Source organism: Cibotium barometz, chromosome 6 (assembly GCF_041138505.1).
Source record: "Cibotium barometz isolate CiBa-2024 chromosome 6, ASM4113850v1, whole genome shotgun sequence".
Classification (NCBI taxonomy): Eukaryota; Viridiplantae; Streptophyta; class Polypodiopsida; order Cyatheales; family Cibotiaceae; genus Cibotium; species Cibotium barometz.
The window spans coordinates 34246539-34266081 of NC_141051.1; the positions used below are offsets into that span (position 1 = coordinate 34246539).

The 19543-nt window shown below is 41.1% G+C and overlaps 1 protein-coding gene across 1 annotated transcript in view; it reads right to left on the bottom strand.

Moving 5' to 3' along the window:
* The window catches only part of LOC147637667 (Lycopene beta/epsilon cyclase protein), a 76766-nt gene extending 73381 nt beyond the window's left edge, over nucleotides 1–3385 (bottom strand). The window contains 2 exon segments of the mRNA XM_086799005.1: nucleotides 2375–2492; nucleotides 3198–3385. Coding sequence (XP_086655131.1) covers nucleotides 2375–2410 — 36 coding nt within the window. The 5' untranslated portion in view covers nucleotides 2411–2492; nucleotides 3198–3385.
* Between the last annotated feature and the right edge of the window lie 16158 nt (nucleotides 3386–19543).

Below are 19543 nucleotides of genomic sequence, written 5' to 3' on the forward strand. Positions count from 1 at the left end.
GCGGCCAGTGGGGAAGCTGCGGGGTGGTTCTGTTCATATGCAGAAGCATCGGGAAGCTTTCTTGAGGCTTTGGCGACCTCGCCCTTTTCTCACAAATAGAGGTGGTGAGCCCACTTGGCACTACAAACCACCTATGTGATTATTCCCTTCCCCCCCCCCCCCCCCCCCCCCTTGTATGAGATAGCCTTCTCCTCATAGAGAGGCCAGTCAAAGGAGAAGTGCATCCTTCTTCCCCAGTTGTTCTTTGATCCTCGCTTCGTACATGGAGGCGAGTTTGTATTTAGCCCTTCAAGGCCATTTTTTGTTAACTAATAGAAGGATCCTAATTCTAGGAAAAAAAAAAAGTGGTCCATGCATATCAATACTCAGTGTCTCCTTTGGTAGGTAATTGCATAAAAGAAGAAAAGGTCAACCGTAGGAAAGGAACAAAAGACCAACCATGGTAGTCTCTTTTGTCTCTCCCATATGATGAATCCGATGAATGTATAGAGCCAACCGAAAAGATGCACCTAAGTGCATTCAGTGAGCTGCAAACCAAATAGTATGGGAGAGAACAAGAAGCTCTGCTTGACCCCAATAGTGCTGCAATTATCCCTAGAGAGCCCCCCTCGTGCCCATACTCTACCAGTCACTGCCGCACACAAAGCCATCACACCTCACATCATGTCTGATGGAAACTGGAGCTCCTGCAATGGTTGCAGCAAGCCGGATCCAAGAAGAGAGTCAAAAGCCTTGTGGAAATCAACAAAGCAAAAGAATACATGCTGTTTCCGTGCCCTCGCCTCCTCTATGATGGCTCGTAGAGTGAAGTTGGAATCAAGGGTGGAGAATCCCTCCTGAAGCCTACCTACCCTGATGTTCTATGTCTAAGCCTCTCTGCCAAGAAGCTCATCTTAGATTCTAATACTTCCCCATAAATCTTGGCCATTGTATTGCAGCTGGCCAATTATAAGATTCATATAATTATTTTTGGGTGCATGGGGTCTTCTATGTTATGGATAGGAACAATGGTGCTTGTGGCAGAGGAGGGGAGGAAAGCTTCACAAAGGGCTCTTTTAAAGAGTTCAGCAAGAATGGGAACTAATATATGAAGCCCATGTGCAAAATGTTCTGCATGTAGATCTTCATGTAGAGAGAGAGAGAGTTATATCAAACGTCTTCAAAAGACCATAAGGTTTACAAGACATAAGGGATTACAAAGATTATGAGTTGCAAAAAAACTGGTAAACAAACGAAAAAGAGAGAGAGAGAGAGAGAGAGAGAGAGTGTGTGTGTGTGTGTGTGTGTGTGCAGCTAAAAGCCTTTAAAGGGAGGTGCTTGTTATGCATTACTCAAATGAATAGGAAGGTAATTCTAAGTGGCAATGTCAATAAGCCAATGTGGTCAGACAATGAGATGAAAGTGACTTGCCACTAATATAAATCTCCCAACTAACTATCTGCTAATAATAATAAAAACTTGTGTTTGTTTGGGCGAGTTGACACAAGATTTTCATGCAGTTGTGGATTGGTGTTGCAAAAGCAGGGGTCGTTAAAATGGGAAAATGTCATAAACTCTTTTTTTTTTTTACGTGTTGTGGGCCATGTAAACGAGGTTGTTCTCCAAAAAGGTTCGTAGAAGAAGTGTATAGTGAGGAGAAGGGGGTTCTACAAACCTCAAAATAATACGCCTCTTTGAGTTAGTTGGATTCACACTTATGTTACTTTGATAGGCAACCTATTCTTCCCCATTACAGACACCATGCCTCACTCTCATAACCTCATTTCTTTGCTAAGCCCTTACCTCAACTAGTAATCCTCTTGTTGGGAAGGTGGGTACATACCATCGGCTCAACAAGCATGCCCCGTACCTCAACTAGTAATCCTAGCATGACACATGCATCAGTGTGTTGAAGCCAAAGCACGTGACAAAGCTGTCAAATCATCCCAATGGAATGAAAACAAAACCCCTAAAACATTTTGAAAATGGTTTTAAAAAAATTTAAAAGAGATTCCAATGCCATATGCCATCATGCCACATCATAGGATCAGTTATGAATGTGCAAAATAGCAGTGAGAGCAAGAGTGGTTGACAATGACAATGGGCTTAATGGAAAAATTTATGTAGAACACAACCACCGAATTCTAACTGACCTTTTACAACTTGCCAACCAACAATTTCCAATGTTGTTGTCAACAGTGTTGGTAACAGTTGGCTGTCTAAGTTGGGATGCAAACATTTCAACAGAATTGGCAAATGCTCCTCGTACACAAAAACATGAGAATCAAGTTGAGGCTTTGACAACTAAGGTCAATAACATGTAGGTAGGATGTCTTCTTCAATTTCAGACAGCCCAGTAAGTTCACTATAGACTTTTTCTATAAATATTACATACCTGATTTTTTTGTGCGCATCTGCAGCCATTGCTCATCGGCTCGCTTCAAGGCAGCATAAGAAGAGGCACCACCTGCTCCACCCACTTCACTTCCAGCAGATATACTCTCCATTATTTTCTGTGATGACACAAATATCATGCAGCTTGCACGGGATAGATAGAATATAGATCACAAAATTCTGAACAATCTGTTGTTTATACCAAAAAACTGCAACTGATAAAGTGTATCCCTTTTTACAGGAAAACACCCATCTCACGCTTTGTTCAACTCCTTAGGTTCAGTACAATGTGCCCTATTCAACTTGTGCTACAACTGCACACTATGTCGTGCTTCTAATGAAGCAAGGACAACAACTACTAACCATGAGCAGTGAGTTATTGACTTGGACTTATTCTATAACATCCATGTAGATCATGAACAACAAACCAATGCACATACATAGGTATAAACACGGATAGCTAGCAATTGACAAACCAATACCATAATCCCCATAGCTCCGAACCACCGCCAAGGACCTGATGGTGATCAGGTCGGGTAATGCAAGGGCTCAACATCACGATTCACATAGTGATAACATGTCCATGCCATGTTTGCTATTGTTGCCAACCTCACATGAGCTAACCAAAATCCAAACCCACACACCTACCCGCTTGTTGTCACTTGCACACCCACTTAGCTAACGTCGCTTACATCCTAGCTTGCCTATGAGATAGTAACCATATCCCATAGCCAGATTGTGCCTTCACAACAAAGACGAGAAGGCTAGCTTGTATGTACAGAGGTATCGTTGTTGCGGAGGCCCGGGCGGGGCGAGGTACGAACCTGGGTTCGAGAGGGTGGATGATGGTTCGAAGACATGCAGGCCACCGCCGCTGTCCACCACGATGCCCTTCCTTTGCTGTTGCCGCCGCCGCCGCCAAGAGGAGGAGCTGTGGGCATGGCGAATGAGATACCGGCGCTGCTCCCCCCAACCATCATCACTCACCACCTGTTGTCTCGTAAGCTGCTACAACCACTGCATTGCGTGTGGCTATATTTCTTACAACAGCATGCGTCCAATCAATTAATGTGATACTATAGGGGAGTTTCACACATGTCCGCGGACATGGGCCAGCATCCTCCCTCCAGATGATTGGAGGTGTCAGCTCGTATCTTGGAGGTGTCAGTTCGCATCTTATGAGCGTCTTTGCCTACATGGATGACCGTCTTTGCCTACGTGGGCACATGAGTGGAAAGTTGCAAACCAATTTCTACACCAATGGAACTTGATGTAAAACTTAGTTTGGGAGAGCCAATTTTGGTCCGACCTCTCAAGCGGACACTCACACTAGAAGACAAAGTGGGCCCAAGGAAAAAGAGACTTCCAGTGTTCACAACAACGTTGGTCTTACGTATAATTACGTTGCAAGACAATGTCAAAAATGAAGAAGAGAACAAGAGAAATGGAAACATGAAGATTTTGTGATTCCAAAGAGCCTAACGTTGATGTTCAAAGTAATGAACCAAAGAAGAGTCAAGGTAATGTCAAGGTAAGGTAATAACATTGCAAGACAATGTCAAAAATGAAGAAGATAACAACAGAAATGGAAACAAGAAGATTTTGTCATTCCAAAGAGCCTAATGTTGATGTTCAAAGTAATGAACCAAAGAAGAGTCAAGGTAGGCCTAAGAAGTGGAATCATAATGTGTAGAGCTTTAAAGCAAAAGAACATGCACACATTTCATGGGATGGTTATTACATGAAAGATCTATGTTAAATCACACATATTATGCCCTACATACAAGGATCTCTATAACCATAGAATGGAAACAATCCATCTACATCCCAATGTGTCAAGTCTTTAGTTGGCTTCACCTTGATGTCTTCTTGATAAGCTTGAAAATAGAAGGAAAAAAATGCATCCTACCCACCCACATGCTCTTACTAAAATGAGCATGTCTTTCATGAGAATATCTGCAGTTTTAAATAATGAATTAGAAGGTTCCAAGTGCATAGACAATATGTAATTCACAAGTGATATGGTTCACACAAAGAGTATGTAATGGATTCAAAGAGAATATTGCCTAATGCAATAATGTTCAAGGATATGTCCAACATATCCTATTCCAAAAAGATTTTAAGCAATGTGTAGGGTTGATTATTCTTATGGCATCAAGTATGTAATCGGATCAAAATTGGCAATATCGTAGCATTGATTATTCTTATGGCCTCAAATCTACAATCAGATCAAAATTGGCAATGTCATGGCTAAATAGGTGCAAGCTAGTGAAAATAAGACTTGATAAGCAACCAAGATTTGGCAAGAAAAGGAACCTCGTATTTCTATCAAGGGTATAAAAGCGGGAGTGAAGCGTCATCCATTTGTGAGCAATGAGTTTAGTAGGAGGGTTGGGGAACAGAGTGAAGCATCCATTTGTGGGCAATGAGTTGAGTAGGAGGGTTGAAGGATTCTCCAATACTCTCTCTTGTTTTTTTATGAATGAAGTGCAATAAACCCATTATCCTTCTTTATATAGAGAGAGTGTAGATATTTGTATTAGCATCACGATAAATTAAAAAATTACTTCCCCAAACTAGGGGTATTTACAACAAAGCTTCTAGATTTGTCACACCAAGAGAATCCTAGTAACTCAATAGTCTAAGCTTGGGAAGGAGGAGTAAAAGTGTCATCTAGTACCAAAATTAGGCTAGGCTCAAGAGGGCTTCACGCTGCAGCCCCAACGCATCAAGGGAGCTTTCCCCATAACAAGCCCATGCAAAATCCTCAACATATTGATTGAAGGTTAAGCTCATGAAGACCAAAATGACTCTAAATTGATCAAAATTTAATGTGCACCTTGATAGAATGTTTATTGTTTATGGATTATACAACTTGTTTGTTTATGGATAATACAAAGGTGGCACACACAACCCGTTTAATCGAAGCTCATAAAGACCAAAATAACTCTAAATGGGCCAAAATTTGAGAATGTTTATTGTTTATGGATTATACAAAGGTGGCACATAGAACCTGTTTGTGAACTTTATGCATGCTGGCTAAGTGGTCTACAACCATTGAGTGTTCTGATGGCAATACCATGTTTGAAACTAGTAGGTGTAGATAATATGTATGGTATCTTTACTATATTAAAAAACATTGGCAGCATAGAAGACATCTCAGCAATACACAAGGCAAGTAACATATGTTAAACTTATCCCAAGTTATGAATTATCATAAAACTTACCGAAAGTGTGATTTATAAAGAATGGAAGCTATCAAAATTTACTAAAATTTTGGTTTACAAAGAAGGGAAGCTATAGGAACTTACCAAAAGTGTGATTTACAAAGAAGGAAAGCTATAGGAACATTAATATAGTCTAGTTTAATCATTTGCTTTGGCATATCATGCATAATCTTGATGGAGTTTTCAAAATTCACTCATTACGATACACCTGCATGCTAGTGTTCTTAAATTGGATACAAGTTATTACTAAGTATCCATTAAAGCACATTTGAATTTTTCCCCATTATAAAAATCTTCTGAAGCAAGGACTCACATTAATATGGAGAGAATAGATAACTCTATGTTTCCCTATTACTAAGTATCCACCATTAAAGCACATTTAAAACTTTCCCATTATAGAAATCTTCTCAAGCAAGGACTCACATTAATATGGAGAAAATAGATAACTATGTTTCCCTTTTGATATCTTAACGATTTCAAAAAATATTAGCAACACAAAAGGCAAGTGAACCATTTCATACTTACCCCAGGTCTTATAAAAATTTTCAAAAATATTGGCAGCACAAAAGGCAAGTGATGCATTCCATAATTAACCCAAGTCTTAAATATTTTTTGACCTTACCTAAAGGGTGGTTGTGCAAAGGCCAAGAAGGAGCAAAGCTATTGGAACAATATAAGGAAAGCTGCATCATCAACATACTTTAGTTTAATCATGGGCTCTAGTATATCATGTGCAATAACTTTTACATACTATGTCGATCCAAGGTAAATCCAAAGAAGCCATCAAAGAAAGGCATTACTCCTATAGGAATCTTCTCAATAAAGGCATTACTCACCTTGTCATGGAGAAGTGAAATACTCAAATTAAAACTACATCACTATAGATTTTCCTTTATGATCAAGCATTTGTAGATTATGACAACCTCTGTTTCACATCTCAATGAGTGCATCAATCAAGCTCCCATTCATATAAATGGCTACCTTGATGCCATTAGTGGTAGATGCTTATAATGAACCATTGTTACAAACTAGCTTGTTAGTAATCTCCCAAATATTTTTCTCTTCTCTAGTAGTTTAATTATTCCATGGAGGTACAATTTACTAACCCCATGCACCCATCCTCTTTTTGGGGACTCTACAAACCATTAGAGAGCAGGTACACATTCATCATTTAGTATGAATCTACAAGGTTCATTATTTAGACTGAATCTATGACCTTTATTAGAGGCAAAGCAAGTAAACCTTTATTAGAGACAAAGTAGGTAGACCTTAATTATTTAGACTAAATATTTGACTTGGAGGAGGCAACCTCCCCAAAGCATTATGTAAGAAAATAAAAGTTCCCCTCAATTCCAATCCAATTTCTGAAGCATCATTGACCATAACCTCAAGATTGAGGGAGGGATAAAGAGGGAGGGAGAGAGGGAAAGTGAAAGGGAGGGAGAGAGGGAAAGTGAAAGGGAGGGCAAAAGAGAGGGAAAAAGAGAGAGGGAGAGAGGGAGGGCCAAAGAGAGGACGAGAGGGAGCACCAACACACACACACACACACACACACACACACACACACACACACACACACACAAAGTACCCCACCCCTCCTGCATCCCAAGTGGCAAGCTTCCACTTGGATAGGGGAGGGGTGGGGTTTTCCAAAATTTTTATTTTTTTATTAAAATTAAAATTGAGAGAGAAGCTAGAGAGAGAGAGAGAGAGAGAGAGAGAGAGAGAGAGAATTACCTCCACCCCTCTCCCATCCCAAGTGGCGAGCTCGACACTTAGGATACGATGGGGGAGGGGTGGGTTTTTTTAATTTTTTAATTAAAATAGATAAATAGATAGATAGAGAGAGAGAGAGAGAGAGAGAGAGAGAGAGAGAGAGAGAGAGAGAGAGACCCATCCCAAGTGGCGAGCTCACCACTTGGAACATAGGAGAGAGAGAGAGAGAGAGAGAGAGAGAGAGAGAGAGAGAAACCCACCCCTTCCCCATCCCAAGTGGCGAGCTTGCCACTTGGGGGATGGAGGAGGGGTGGGGTTTGTTTTTTATTTCAAATTTTAATTTTTTTAAAATAATTAAAACTCCTACCTCTCTCTCTCTGTTACATTCCCGTAACGCCGCTACGGGCGTTACCACAAGAGGGGACGGCCTCTGGCTCACCACCCAGCCATAGAGGAAGAATGAGGATTGCCCCTCATCCCCTAGGCTATATAGTGTGTGGCCTGCCGTCCACACTAGCCTGGCCGCCCATGACTCCGCATGGGCGTCCTCTCCCACTGAACCCCGGACATGGCCATCCGGTCTGCCGTCGGTCACAGGCATTACAGCCTACGTGACATTACCCCCCCCCTTAAGAAGAGTTTTCGTCCTCGAAAACAAACTGGGAAAACCTTTTGGAAATTGCACTACGGCGTTCCCAGGTAGCTACCTCCTCATCCCTATCTGTCCATTTAACAAGTACCTCATGGTATACTTTATATCAGGTTTGTCTGTCACGATACTGTAGAATCTTTTCGGATTCATGTGGTATCTTTGGTGGCTTTATCAAGTCCACCAAAACCTCTGGAGAAACTGCGTTCTCTAACCCGTGAACTGATTTCTTCAGTTTACTGACATGGAAGACAGGATGGACTTGAGAACTCTCCGGTAACTCAAGTTTATATGCTACGTCCCTAATCTTCTTAAGGATTTTAAAAGGACCACAATATCTCGGAGAAAGTTTATCACACTTTCCCGTTTTCATGGTTTCTGACTGCGCAGGAACCTTGAGGAATACAAAGTCACCTTCTGCAAAGGTCACCTTTCTTCGTCCTTTATCCGCATAAGTTTTAGCGCGATCCTGAGCGCTACGAATGCTCTCACGTGCGGCTCTGAGCATATCATTCATATCTTCAAGGAAATCCTTGATAGATTGAATCTTCTCCTTTTCTAGGCCTACAGCCATTGGAGATCTCGGCTGGAATCCATACATTAACATGAATGGTGTAAATCCAGTTGCTGAGTGTTTGGAGCTGTTATAGGCAAACTCCAGTAAGGGTAAGTACTCTTCCCAATTAGATTGCTCCTTACTAACATAAGAACGCAACATATCCTCTAGAATTTGGTTAACTCTTTCAGTTTGACCATCAGACTCCGGATGATCTGCCGTACTCATATTCAGAGTAGTATCCAACTTTTTTGAAGATTTCCCTCCAAAAATGACTGTTGAACTTCTATCTCTATCCGACACTATATCTGGGGCAGGCCATATAGCTTGTAGAGATGTTCAATAAAGAGTTTTGCCAACTCTGGCGTTTTAACAGTTTTCTCGTGGTACTCGTCTTGGGTAAACCAGTAATGAAATCCATGGAAATGCTTTCCCATTTCCCTTGAGGAATCTCCAGCGGATGGAGTAGTCCTCCAACCTTAAGACGTTCATGTTTATTGACCTGGCACTTATTGCATTTCAGCACATAAGTCTGGACGTCCTTAAACAAACTAGGCCAATAAAACTGTCTTTTTACTAGTGCATAGGTCTTCTGAATCCCGGGATGACCCGCACTTGGACTATCAAAACTATACCCCGACGACTCGGCTAGCCTCTCCGGACTAATTCTCGCCTTGTTACCCGTCGCACCTACGGCCAGTCTCTGCGGACTAGCATTACGTGCCGACGAGTAAGGTGGGCGAGGCTGTGACAAAGTGCGTACGCGTACAGCGCGCCAGACCTCTGTAAAGACAGGATCATGCTCACACAAGCCATGATTTGGTATTTCAACCAAAACCTTAAGGCAAATTTCATGCCTTGATTTTGCATTATGTCATTAGCACAGAAGCTAATGTACTAGAGAGCACTCTAGTAGCGCAAGTTCTTAGACTATGCTACTAGATATTTGTAGACTACGCTACCATGTTGCATCACCAACTTGTTAAAACTTTTCCTTGGAAAGCTCTACGGCCATAGGAGAAATAAACTAGAGCCAATCTAATCATGCATCACAAGGATTAGTTCCAAAGTTGAGAGATACTTCTCTCAGAGTAACATCTTTGCACAAGCATATGCTCTAGAATCTTGTTGAGTTTCTAACTACCATCAATCTACGGATGGTTAAACTCCACTCTAACTCAGAGTAAATGTAAGTTTTGAAGATTTCCCTTCAAATATAACAATCAAACTTCTATCTCTTATGCCATACTATATATGCGGGCAGACCATATAGTATGTGGAGATGTTTGATAAAGATTGTTGCACCACTACGGGTGTCTCGAGTTACATCCAATCACTTACAACTCTTTGTTGCTATTACCAGACACATCCCTTCAAGTATTGTCTGGACTTACACAGTTATTCGAGTTTATGTGATATTTGAGGATATCCCTCCTTTCCCTCAAGAAAGGTTTTTGTCCTCAAAAACTCTACTCTCAAGCGGACTACGCGCTAGTGTCATAGGTCCAAGAACAAATCTAGACCATGTTTAATATCATATGTTATATTCTTGAGTCCTTCCAAGAAACTTTTAAACATCTTGCAACGAAGATGTGGTATAGTGTCTACGCACATATGGTGGTACTATTGATAAAATGCTTTGCAACAGATCAGTGGTTTCACACTTGTAACAAAGTGCTTCATTGTTGCATATTATTACCCTTCATAAGCGGTTACACACTTATGAATCATTTGGGTGGGTTGTACCATCTATCAAGAAAATTCCAAACTACTAATAACCACATTATCAATCCACAGACAATGACTGAGCTTGCTGCGAAGCCATAGGTTGCTAGATAATTGATGGTAATTATACAAGCCCAATGTCTCATTACATCATGCATTCAATATAAATGCAAACATCACAGTACTTTGTGATGATGAACTTAGGAATTTCATCCTATCCCTGTTTAGTGTTGGTATGAAGTATAACTATGAGAACATTATTTGCTGCCTCCTCATTATAGCGGCAAAGCTACCTACCCATCACAGGTGGCAATCTCTACCAAGCTATAACCAATGACAAGCAAATAAACGAATACTCTTGTAAGAACTTCATAACCATATCTCACATCCAACTCATAATCACTACGGATTAAATGCCAAAGCTTGCAAAATTGAATGTTATCTGATAGGTAGAGGGGATCATCAAACTACGGATGACCTTGACAATTCACTAGGACTAGTGATGTGTAACTTTTAAGTTACTCCACTCTCCTTGCTTATTCCATACCATCGAACGAATCGGTCCCTCGATTTGAGCAACGTCAACATATTTATGAGTACCTCGATACTCATGTATTGTGGTTCGGTAATTTAAAATGTTCATCTAGAGTATCTTTCACTCGAGGATCTTAATTATTAGCAGTTATGTATTAGTAGTGAGTAACTACGTACCCACTATCATCGCACTAGTAGCTCCATACTAGTCTGTGAGTAACTCCGTACCCAATGGCATACCTCCCCCGAGTGGGAGTACCATATACAACCATCTATAACAAGATGCTTAAGTCACTTGCTGCTAAGAAGTGACTACACAAATTGACCCCTCCATTGCACATTGCAGTGCAAATTCTGGTATTACAACACGAATTTCTGGACGTCCTTATCATAGAGGTCAACTTAAAAACTAGTGCATAGGTCTTGTGGAGTCTCGGTCGACCTAACCACACCACTAGTGACTTCCTACAAAAAATGTGGCGCCGAAGTCACCACCTATGTACTTTAACTCCGTAAAGTACATGGTCTTCATCTGTCATCTATGGAAAGTTGTAAAACATTCCTGCGAGATGGATTTTTATCACCCTAAAATTATTGTGCACTATTTTAGTGTGAAGAGCTTTTTTCCTGGGTACCATGGTTCACCCTAAGCTCATCTTTTGCTAAATTCTCCGATTTAACAAAAGATATGTTTGCCTCCGAACACTCCGGTTCAGCCCCAGACTTTGAGTTTACTTCTTAACACTTCGGTTAAGTCAAAACTCACCAGATACAGGAGGATTTACCACTAAGATCTCCGGCTTAGCCTTCTATCCTAACTCAGCCCAAGTTTATGTACACTTCATATGTTGGATCCGATACTAACAACAATCAGGCTCATCTGGAGTGAGATACTACTCACTATTGCCATGTAAAACCTTATTAAATCCTAGAAATGCTCCACTCATTCCTAGGGGTCATACGACTCATAAAGTTTACACGCACATGAACTTTGTAAGCAACATAGCCTGTCATGCAATATTACAATTGCTTATGTAGGAAAGTAATATATTTTCCAAATTCATATGGTAGTAACTAAAATGTGCTCACAATTGCACACTTATGTTGAACATAGGCAAGACTACGCTTGCAAAATGCTATAGGGCGTCCCCCATGCATGAAACTGTCCAACCTAACTAGTCTTACTGCTAACCTCTAGATTTAGATCACTTTGGAACTAAATCACTCTGTTAGCACTAGCACACCATCATGGTCTTGCTACGTAGAGCTTCTCTGAACTCTGTAAAACTGGGTTTTATCCCAACTTATGGCTATATTTGGTAATTTTCAAAGTTCAAATTTTATCTTGCACACTTTATCACTACAGACAAGTGTACATACAGACCTGCCAAAGAGTCAAGTTACATGCACAAGCCTTGGCATCCCATTCCACCAAGACTACAATCGATTCCGTGAGAATTTGATGTCCCATACCATCAAATTACCACCAAACCAATTGATGTGACATATAAAAAGGCTCTTTCCCCCCTCGAAAGATCACCACAAACTCTCGAGCAGTGGGATGTCGACGCATGGCAATAAAAAGAAGAGAAAACCATGCAAGTAAGTTTAAGAACAGTTCTCTTCGATCACTTCTATAAGGGCATTGAGCATTACATCTCAAGACTATACCCCTTTAGATTTACCTTTGATTTCTACAAATCAATCCTAAATCTGCTATTATTATCTAGGCGTATGCTAATCCTTCAGATTAGTAATCCTAGATAAACCATACTGCTAGCAGCACTACTAGCCCCTTAATCCCAAGTAATACACACCTTAGGGATTACTTTTACTAGGCAATGTAGGTGACTAAATCAAACTAGTCACTAATCTCGAGGCCCAAGTAGTGACACTTTTTGTTACTTTTAACAAGGGCCAGCTTGCCTCTACGGGCCGAAGCTCTTTTGTTGCTATAAACAGTAAGCAACTTGTTTGGACATGAGGCATAACCACATCAAGACTACGCTTGTACATGGTTCTTATTTGCCAAAGTTTATCACGATCTTCTAGCTTTTGTTAAAAGATTGTGAAGGGTTATGAGCACTACGGCTCAATTCGGCTTATCTGATTTCTTGTGATAAGCACTTCGTCTAATTTTGGCACAACTGACGCCATTGCCGGTCCTCTTAGCCCAAGTTAAAACACATCTCAGTTTTAGATTTACACTAGCCAAACTACGTGACTTTGATGGTCAACACTAAGTCTATGCTCAGCTTAAATTTAGTTTCTCTGAACCAAATGTGTAATCACCACATGTGCTACTTTCGAGGTGCTACGGTCATAGACGTGTTCACTAGGCACAACGGCCATAGAACGGCTTTGTCTCGAAGGACTCGGCACTACGGCCGGGGGATTTGTTTCTCTCTTAGCACGCGGCGCTACGGCCGTGTGCGGTGGGTCTCTTTTGTGGAAAACGGGCACTACGGCCACACGGCGCGACGGCCGTGTTGGGTTTGTTTCATGGGGTGTGCCGTTGTTCTGTGTTTTTTTTTTAAATAAATAAAATAAAATAAAGTAACAGGCCGGGCCGGCCCTCGCCGCTTCGGGCGTGGCCGCCCGCCCGTGGTGGGGAGTGTCCACACGATTCTAGCTGGCCGCCCGTTGCCAGGTGTGCGCTGGGCATGCCTATATGTGGTATCAAGGACTGGCCGCCTATATTTTCATTATTCATAAAAATGAATAATTAAAAATATATTAAAAAAATAAATATTTTTTAACCCTTTTTTTTCTTTTAAACATCTTTTTTTTTTCTGGCCGTTGCAGCGCTGGTTGGCTGCTCTGCTGATGGCGGGCCGGTCCCTGGCTTGGCTGGCGTTGACTGGCCGCCGCCGTCGGTTGGCTGGTCGCCGTTGGCTGCTTGGCTGGCTTGCCGTTGCACAGCGCCGTCGTCAGAGCCTTGCGCTTTGACTCTACGCCCCTCAGTCTCACTGGTGCTTAGTCATTACACCTGGGTTTCGTCACAGACGGGTGGCGCTGGCCGCCGCAGCCAGTTTCTCAAATACGTGTCTTCGCCTGCTGCCTCCCCCCCTTCAAACGTGGGGCTACTTTCGAGAAAATAGCCAGCAGGTCGTGTTTTCGCCTCCCCCACTCAGCGCAAGTCGCCCACCCAGTCTCAGCAGCACTCGCCCCCACCCACTCAGACGTGGTCTTCGCACACTGGTGGGCTGCTCTGCGCATTGGGGCTGTTGCTTGCCATTCAACGTCTTTCGCTGCTGGCAACGGGGCTGGTGTCCGTTCCCCACACATAGTCGTGTGTTTCAACCCTTTCGGGTCTGCGCCCCTATGTGTTTCAATGCTTTCGGGTCTGTGTCCCCCTTCCACACAGCTTCAACGCAAGTCGTGGGCTCTTCGCGTTTCCAAGGCAAGCCCCTACACAAGCGTCAACAACCTCTTGCATAGACAGTGGGGCTGCTCTTCGCCCCTTCCACCTCCCCCGCACACAGTTTATGAAACGAATTTCAACGCAGATATTCAATTCAGAAAAATTCAATCGCTTACAAAAATTGCTTACCTGCGATACTCCTTCGTGTGTGTGACGGGGAGAGAGAGTGAGAGAGAGAGAGAGAGTTCTTCCCTTCCATTCTTCCATGGCTGCCTCCTTCCACACCCTCCATTCGAGATAAGGATAAGGAGACGAATGGTCGAAAACCATCGAGTGGGCTCCGGTCCCCCGGTCACGCGCGGGCTCTGACAATCCCATCGAACCACGCTCTGATACCAGTGTTACATTCCCGTAACTCCGCTCTACGGGCGTTACCACAAGAGGGGACGGCCTCTGGCTCACCACCCAGCCATAGAGGAAGAATGAGGATTGCCCCTCATCCCCCAGGCTAAAAAGTGTGTGGCCTGCCGTCCACACTAGCCTGGCCGCCCATGACTCCGCATGGGCGTCCTCTCCCACTGAACCCCGGATATGGCCATCCGGTCTGCCGTCGGTCACAGGCATTACAGCCTACGTGACACTCTCCCTCCCTCCCTTTCCCCCCACTCACGAGAGAGAGAGAGAGAGAGAGAGAGAGAGAGAGAGAGAGAGAGAGAGAGAGAGAGAGAGAGAGAGAGAGAGAGAGAGAGAGAGAGAGAGAGACGTCTTCAATGATCGATATTCCAATCATTGAAGAATACTGGATTATTAAAATCTACTAGTCGCATTCCTCAACAAAATTTATCAGTCGGAGAATTAAGATCGATAACACAAATTTAATCTTTTACTGTTTTTCTCTGAGAACCACAAAATGCAATTCGAGTTTCCATCCTCTTTGTGTTACATGTTTTCATCCTTTCTTCTACTCTCTTTGCTCCTCTTTACACTCGATTGCTCCACTTCACCACGTTCTACTCCACTCTTTCCTCCACCTTTTAACCAAGTATCTCCACGTGAGATGCATCCCGCCATGAAGTCCGTGGATGATTTATTGCTCATCGATTGATTTATATTTGATCTCTCCACCACAGAGCAAGAGGCTTCACTACTATCTCTATAGTTCTAGACACTATATCTTATAATGAGTATTGTCACAAGGAAATAGACCTAGTAGACACAATCTACAAGACAAGGATCAAGAAATTACTCAACCCGAACCAAGAGAAAGAGTAATAGTCAAGGACTTGAGCATGGACAAGTTGGTAGAAAATCGGCTCAACTAATTCCTCAAGTAGAACACCCACACCTATTCCACACAGAGATATGGCTTGGTGTGCATTTTGCTATCGAATTTGTATAAGGATGGAGTGTCCAATTCTAAGGACTAAACAACAATTTTTTTGTGCTTCATGTCACAGCACAAGAATTATCACTGTTTTGGCACCTAAGAAATCTCATTCACATGGTTAGGCCCAAAAATTGGAAGAATCACATTGTTAGGACTAATGGACTATGCAGTGGAGTAAGGAAACCCAGGTGGTCTTTGGCACCATGACAGATGCTCCCCACACTAAGGTAATCATTGGCCTTGTCTCCTTAATAGGCACAAGCTCCAGTGCCTACCTATCAAAACCCCTTATCGGAAGGTATGTATATACTACTACATTTGCCATATCACCTACTACCACCTCAACTGGTTCCTTAAGAATCACACTACAGTACTTGGTGATTTTACTTGTAGAGATAGAAATCCATAAACAAGAAATCGATGTGTCTTATGAAAAAAAGAACCATATGAGAAACACTACTATGATCCCTATGGGTATCACAAACAAAATGCGAATTCAATCTTGCTTACAAGTGTCCCAGACCCTATTTTAGAACCAATCATAGAATTGGGAACCTCAAAGCATGCCAAAGGCTTTAACCATACCGCTAACCATTATCAAGAGTCTACAAAAGAACTAGTTCTAGAGCCTCTACCTCTCGAACCAATTCACCCCCATCCCACATTACTATGCATTAAAGGAGGACTCAACGGGAGGTGAAAAAAGTTGGCCTTCCATGGGTCTCATCACTGTCACCACTATATATATATACATATATATGTATATATACATATATACATATATATGTAGAGAGAGAGAGAAGGGAGAGAGACAAGAGAGGAGAGTGAATGGAGAGAGAGAGAGAGAGAGAGAGAGAGAGAGAGAAAGAGATTTAAGAGAGAGAGAGAAGAGAGTGTGATAGAAGAGAGAGATGGTAGGAGAGAGAGAAGAGGGAGAGAAAAGAGTGTGCTAGAAGAGGGAGAAGGGAGTGTGAAGAGAGAGAGAGAGAGAGAGAGAGAGAGAGAGAGAGAGAGAGAGAGAGAGAGAGAGAGAGAGAGTGAAGAGAGAGAGAGAGAGAGAGAGAGAGAGAAAAGGGAGAGTGAGATAAGAGAGATATAGAGAAGGGAGAGAGAAAGAGATGGTAGGAGAGAAGAGAAGGGAGAGTGAGATAAGAGAGATATAGAGAAGGGAGAGAGACGGGCCTACCAGTGGGTATAGCTTCACGATCATTGTATGGTAGCCTATGTTTGAATCAACTCCTTGAATTTTGAAGGTGTCTGTTGATAACAACATTACCTTGAAGGGCTTCATGGAGGTTAATATATTCTTTATTTACTTTCAAATTTCTAATGGCATGTCCCATTTTCACAGGGTTACCAACTAAAGTCTGAAGTAAAGAAAAGCCACTTTGTAATTGATTGTTGAAAACTCAATTGTTATTAGGAAAGATATTATTATGTATTAAAAAACAAGCTTACTATTTTTTTCTCGGAATGGATTAAGAGATGGATGTTTATGTACCATCCTAGCAGTAATTTAACTACCAATCTATAGTGTATGCTGGCCTTCCTCTATGAACGATTAACATTTGGGGGATTTCCTAAATGTTATATATGAATCCACTATACATCAATAAATATTCTCAACTGTACTTGGTTGGTTCGACATGCTTACACCTACCTCTACATCGATGGATATATTTTGTAGCTGAGAAGCTGAGACACCTAGAATGTATAGTATATATTAGACATCATACACGAAATCGAGACAAAAAATGTCAATTATCTAGATATTACTTGTTGAGATTAATTACCTACTACAACATCAAGAATTATTGATTTGCTAACATTACTCATTTGTTCCTCTCTTATTGAGCAAATGTTCTTGTAGAACTACTGAAGTCTGGATGTGAATACCTCGGATTTTGAACTTGATTGATGTCAAGGATTCGATGATGAAAGTAGCTTCACTCATAATGGAGTCATAGGAGGCTTGTTCCTTTGCGCTACATTACTTCTTTTGCACACCTACTACGTTACTTCTATGTATACAAAACATTAGTATTAATTATCATTCTTACTTAGAATAATGTTATTGGGACTATGAGAAATAAATGTAATTTTTTTTCTCTTGCCTGACGCAAGGATCTGTGATCCATGAGCTACACACACTAAGAGGGAGATGGTGGGTTGTCATCCCCCTGCCATCTTCATCTGATTCATACTTACGACTAGCAACAACTTCCTCATCTTCTTGATCCTCGACATCTTCCTCGTCTTCATCTTGATCCTTGGCATCTTTCTCATCTTCTTTCTCTTCCTCGTCACTCAAAGGTAACTTGTCTTTGCTTTTGTCTCTAAGAATTGTAGACTAACTCCTTAGGATTTTTTCTTTACATAAAATAACAATGTCTAATTTAAACCACTAATGCTTGTTTTTACATAAGAATATAATCCCCATATAATAATTCCATCTTATTTAAACCATCGACGCTTGTTTTCATATAAGGATATAAACCCCATATAATAATTCCATCTTCTTTCTCTTCCTCGTCACTCAAAGGCAACTTGTCTTTGCTTTTATCTCCAAGAATCGTAGACTAACTCCTTAGCATTTTTCCTTTACTTAAAATAACAATGTCCAATTTAAACCACTAATGCTTGTTTTCATATAAGGATATAAACCCCATATAATAATTCCATCTTATTTAACCAATACAACAAATTGTTAAAACACAACTTACCACCCTTGCTTATCTTTTTGTTGGCAATGCTTGTAGATATATTTTTCTCTTATCGTTTGGATACTCATCCTTGGGGTAGTTGAGGAACAGTGGACAAGTGATATATGTAGCTATATCCCATATATCTCACTTTTGAGCCATTGTGTACATGGTGTTTTCGTAATTAAGGACCCAACATTCCTTTATAATAGTGGCATGTGTTTTGTGTTATGTATTGCATATCCATCTGTTAATGTCCACATGTTATTATATGAGGAAATACTTATACATTATTTTTCAATGTGATGACCGTACAAATTCGCACACGCAGTTGTACATAACCCATGTATGTTGTTTGATTGATTGGACACTTTTTATTTTTTAGACACACTCCTTGAATAAGCTACTTAATGCAAGTGCTTTAGCTCCAGAGTGTCCATTGTGTATGATTGGGGAAAGCTCACCTTGTAAACATCCTCTATTTATGTGATGAACTGCACTCCACAATCTAATGCTATAGAACCTCAGTTTTTAACTAGACACGCCATTGATCAGTGCTAGCTACAAGAAAAATAAAATCAATGAGCATTGGATCATACCTAATACACCACAAATATAGTTAAACAATATATAGCATAGTTAAAATTTTACATTTTGGAAGTTTCAACAATTGTAGCCTCTTCTTCTTGTCAGACACCATTACTGACAAAATACTAACTTTGTGCCCTTTAGGTAACGTGCACGTAGCTAGGGTATAGAGTCTCTCCTCATTGATGTGATTTGACTTGTCATTCCAGTGAATTTGAGCTACTAGACTACACTACCATTCAAATATCACATTAATATGAGTTTAAAAGTTAAAATTAATGTACATATATCACATACAATGAGAGACTTTACCTAACTAATCTTCCCCTTTTTTGGGTTTTCTATCACCACCAGTTTTCTTGTATGCATCTTCAAGGTGAGATTATTTTTGTAGCATGATTTCCTCCACCTATCCTACATATTGAGCAATATATATTAAGTATATGTACCTTGCATTTTTATATAGCTTTATAGAAATATAAGGTAAAATTGTCATACCACTACTTGAAATATGATTTGTGCCATGATCGGAAGCGGACAATTATATCAAGTAAGTCTTCCCCTTCGTTTCTGCTTTTGTAAAAACCTCTACACCCACCATGAATTATTTAACTTCGGAGCATGCGTTAAGTGTGGTTTTCTCATTTGATGTCCCCAGTGCTTGAATAAGATAGATATTTCAATGGATGTTGAGGGAATGTAGCCCACCTCGTTCATCCTAT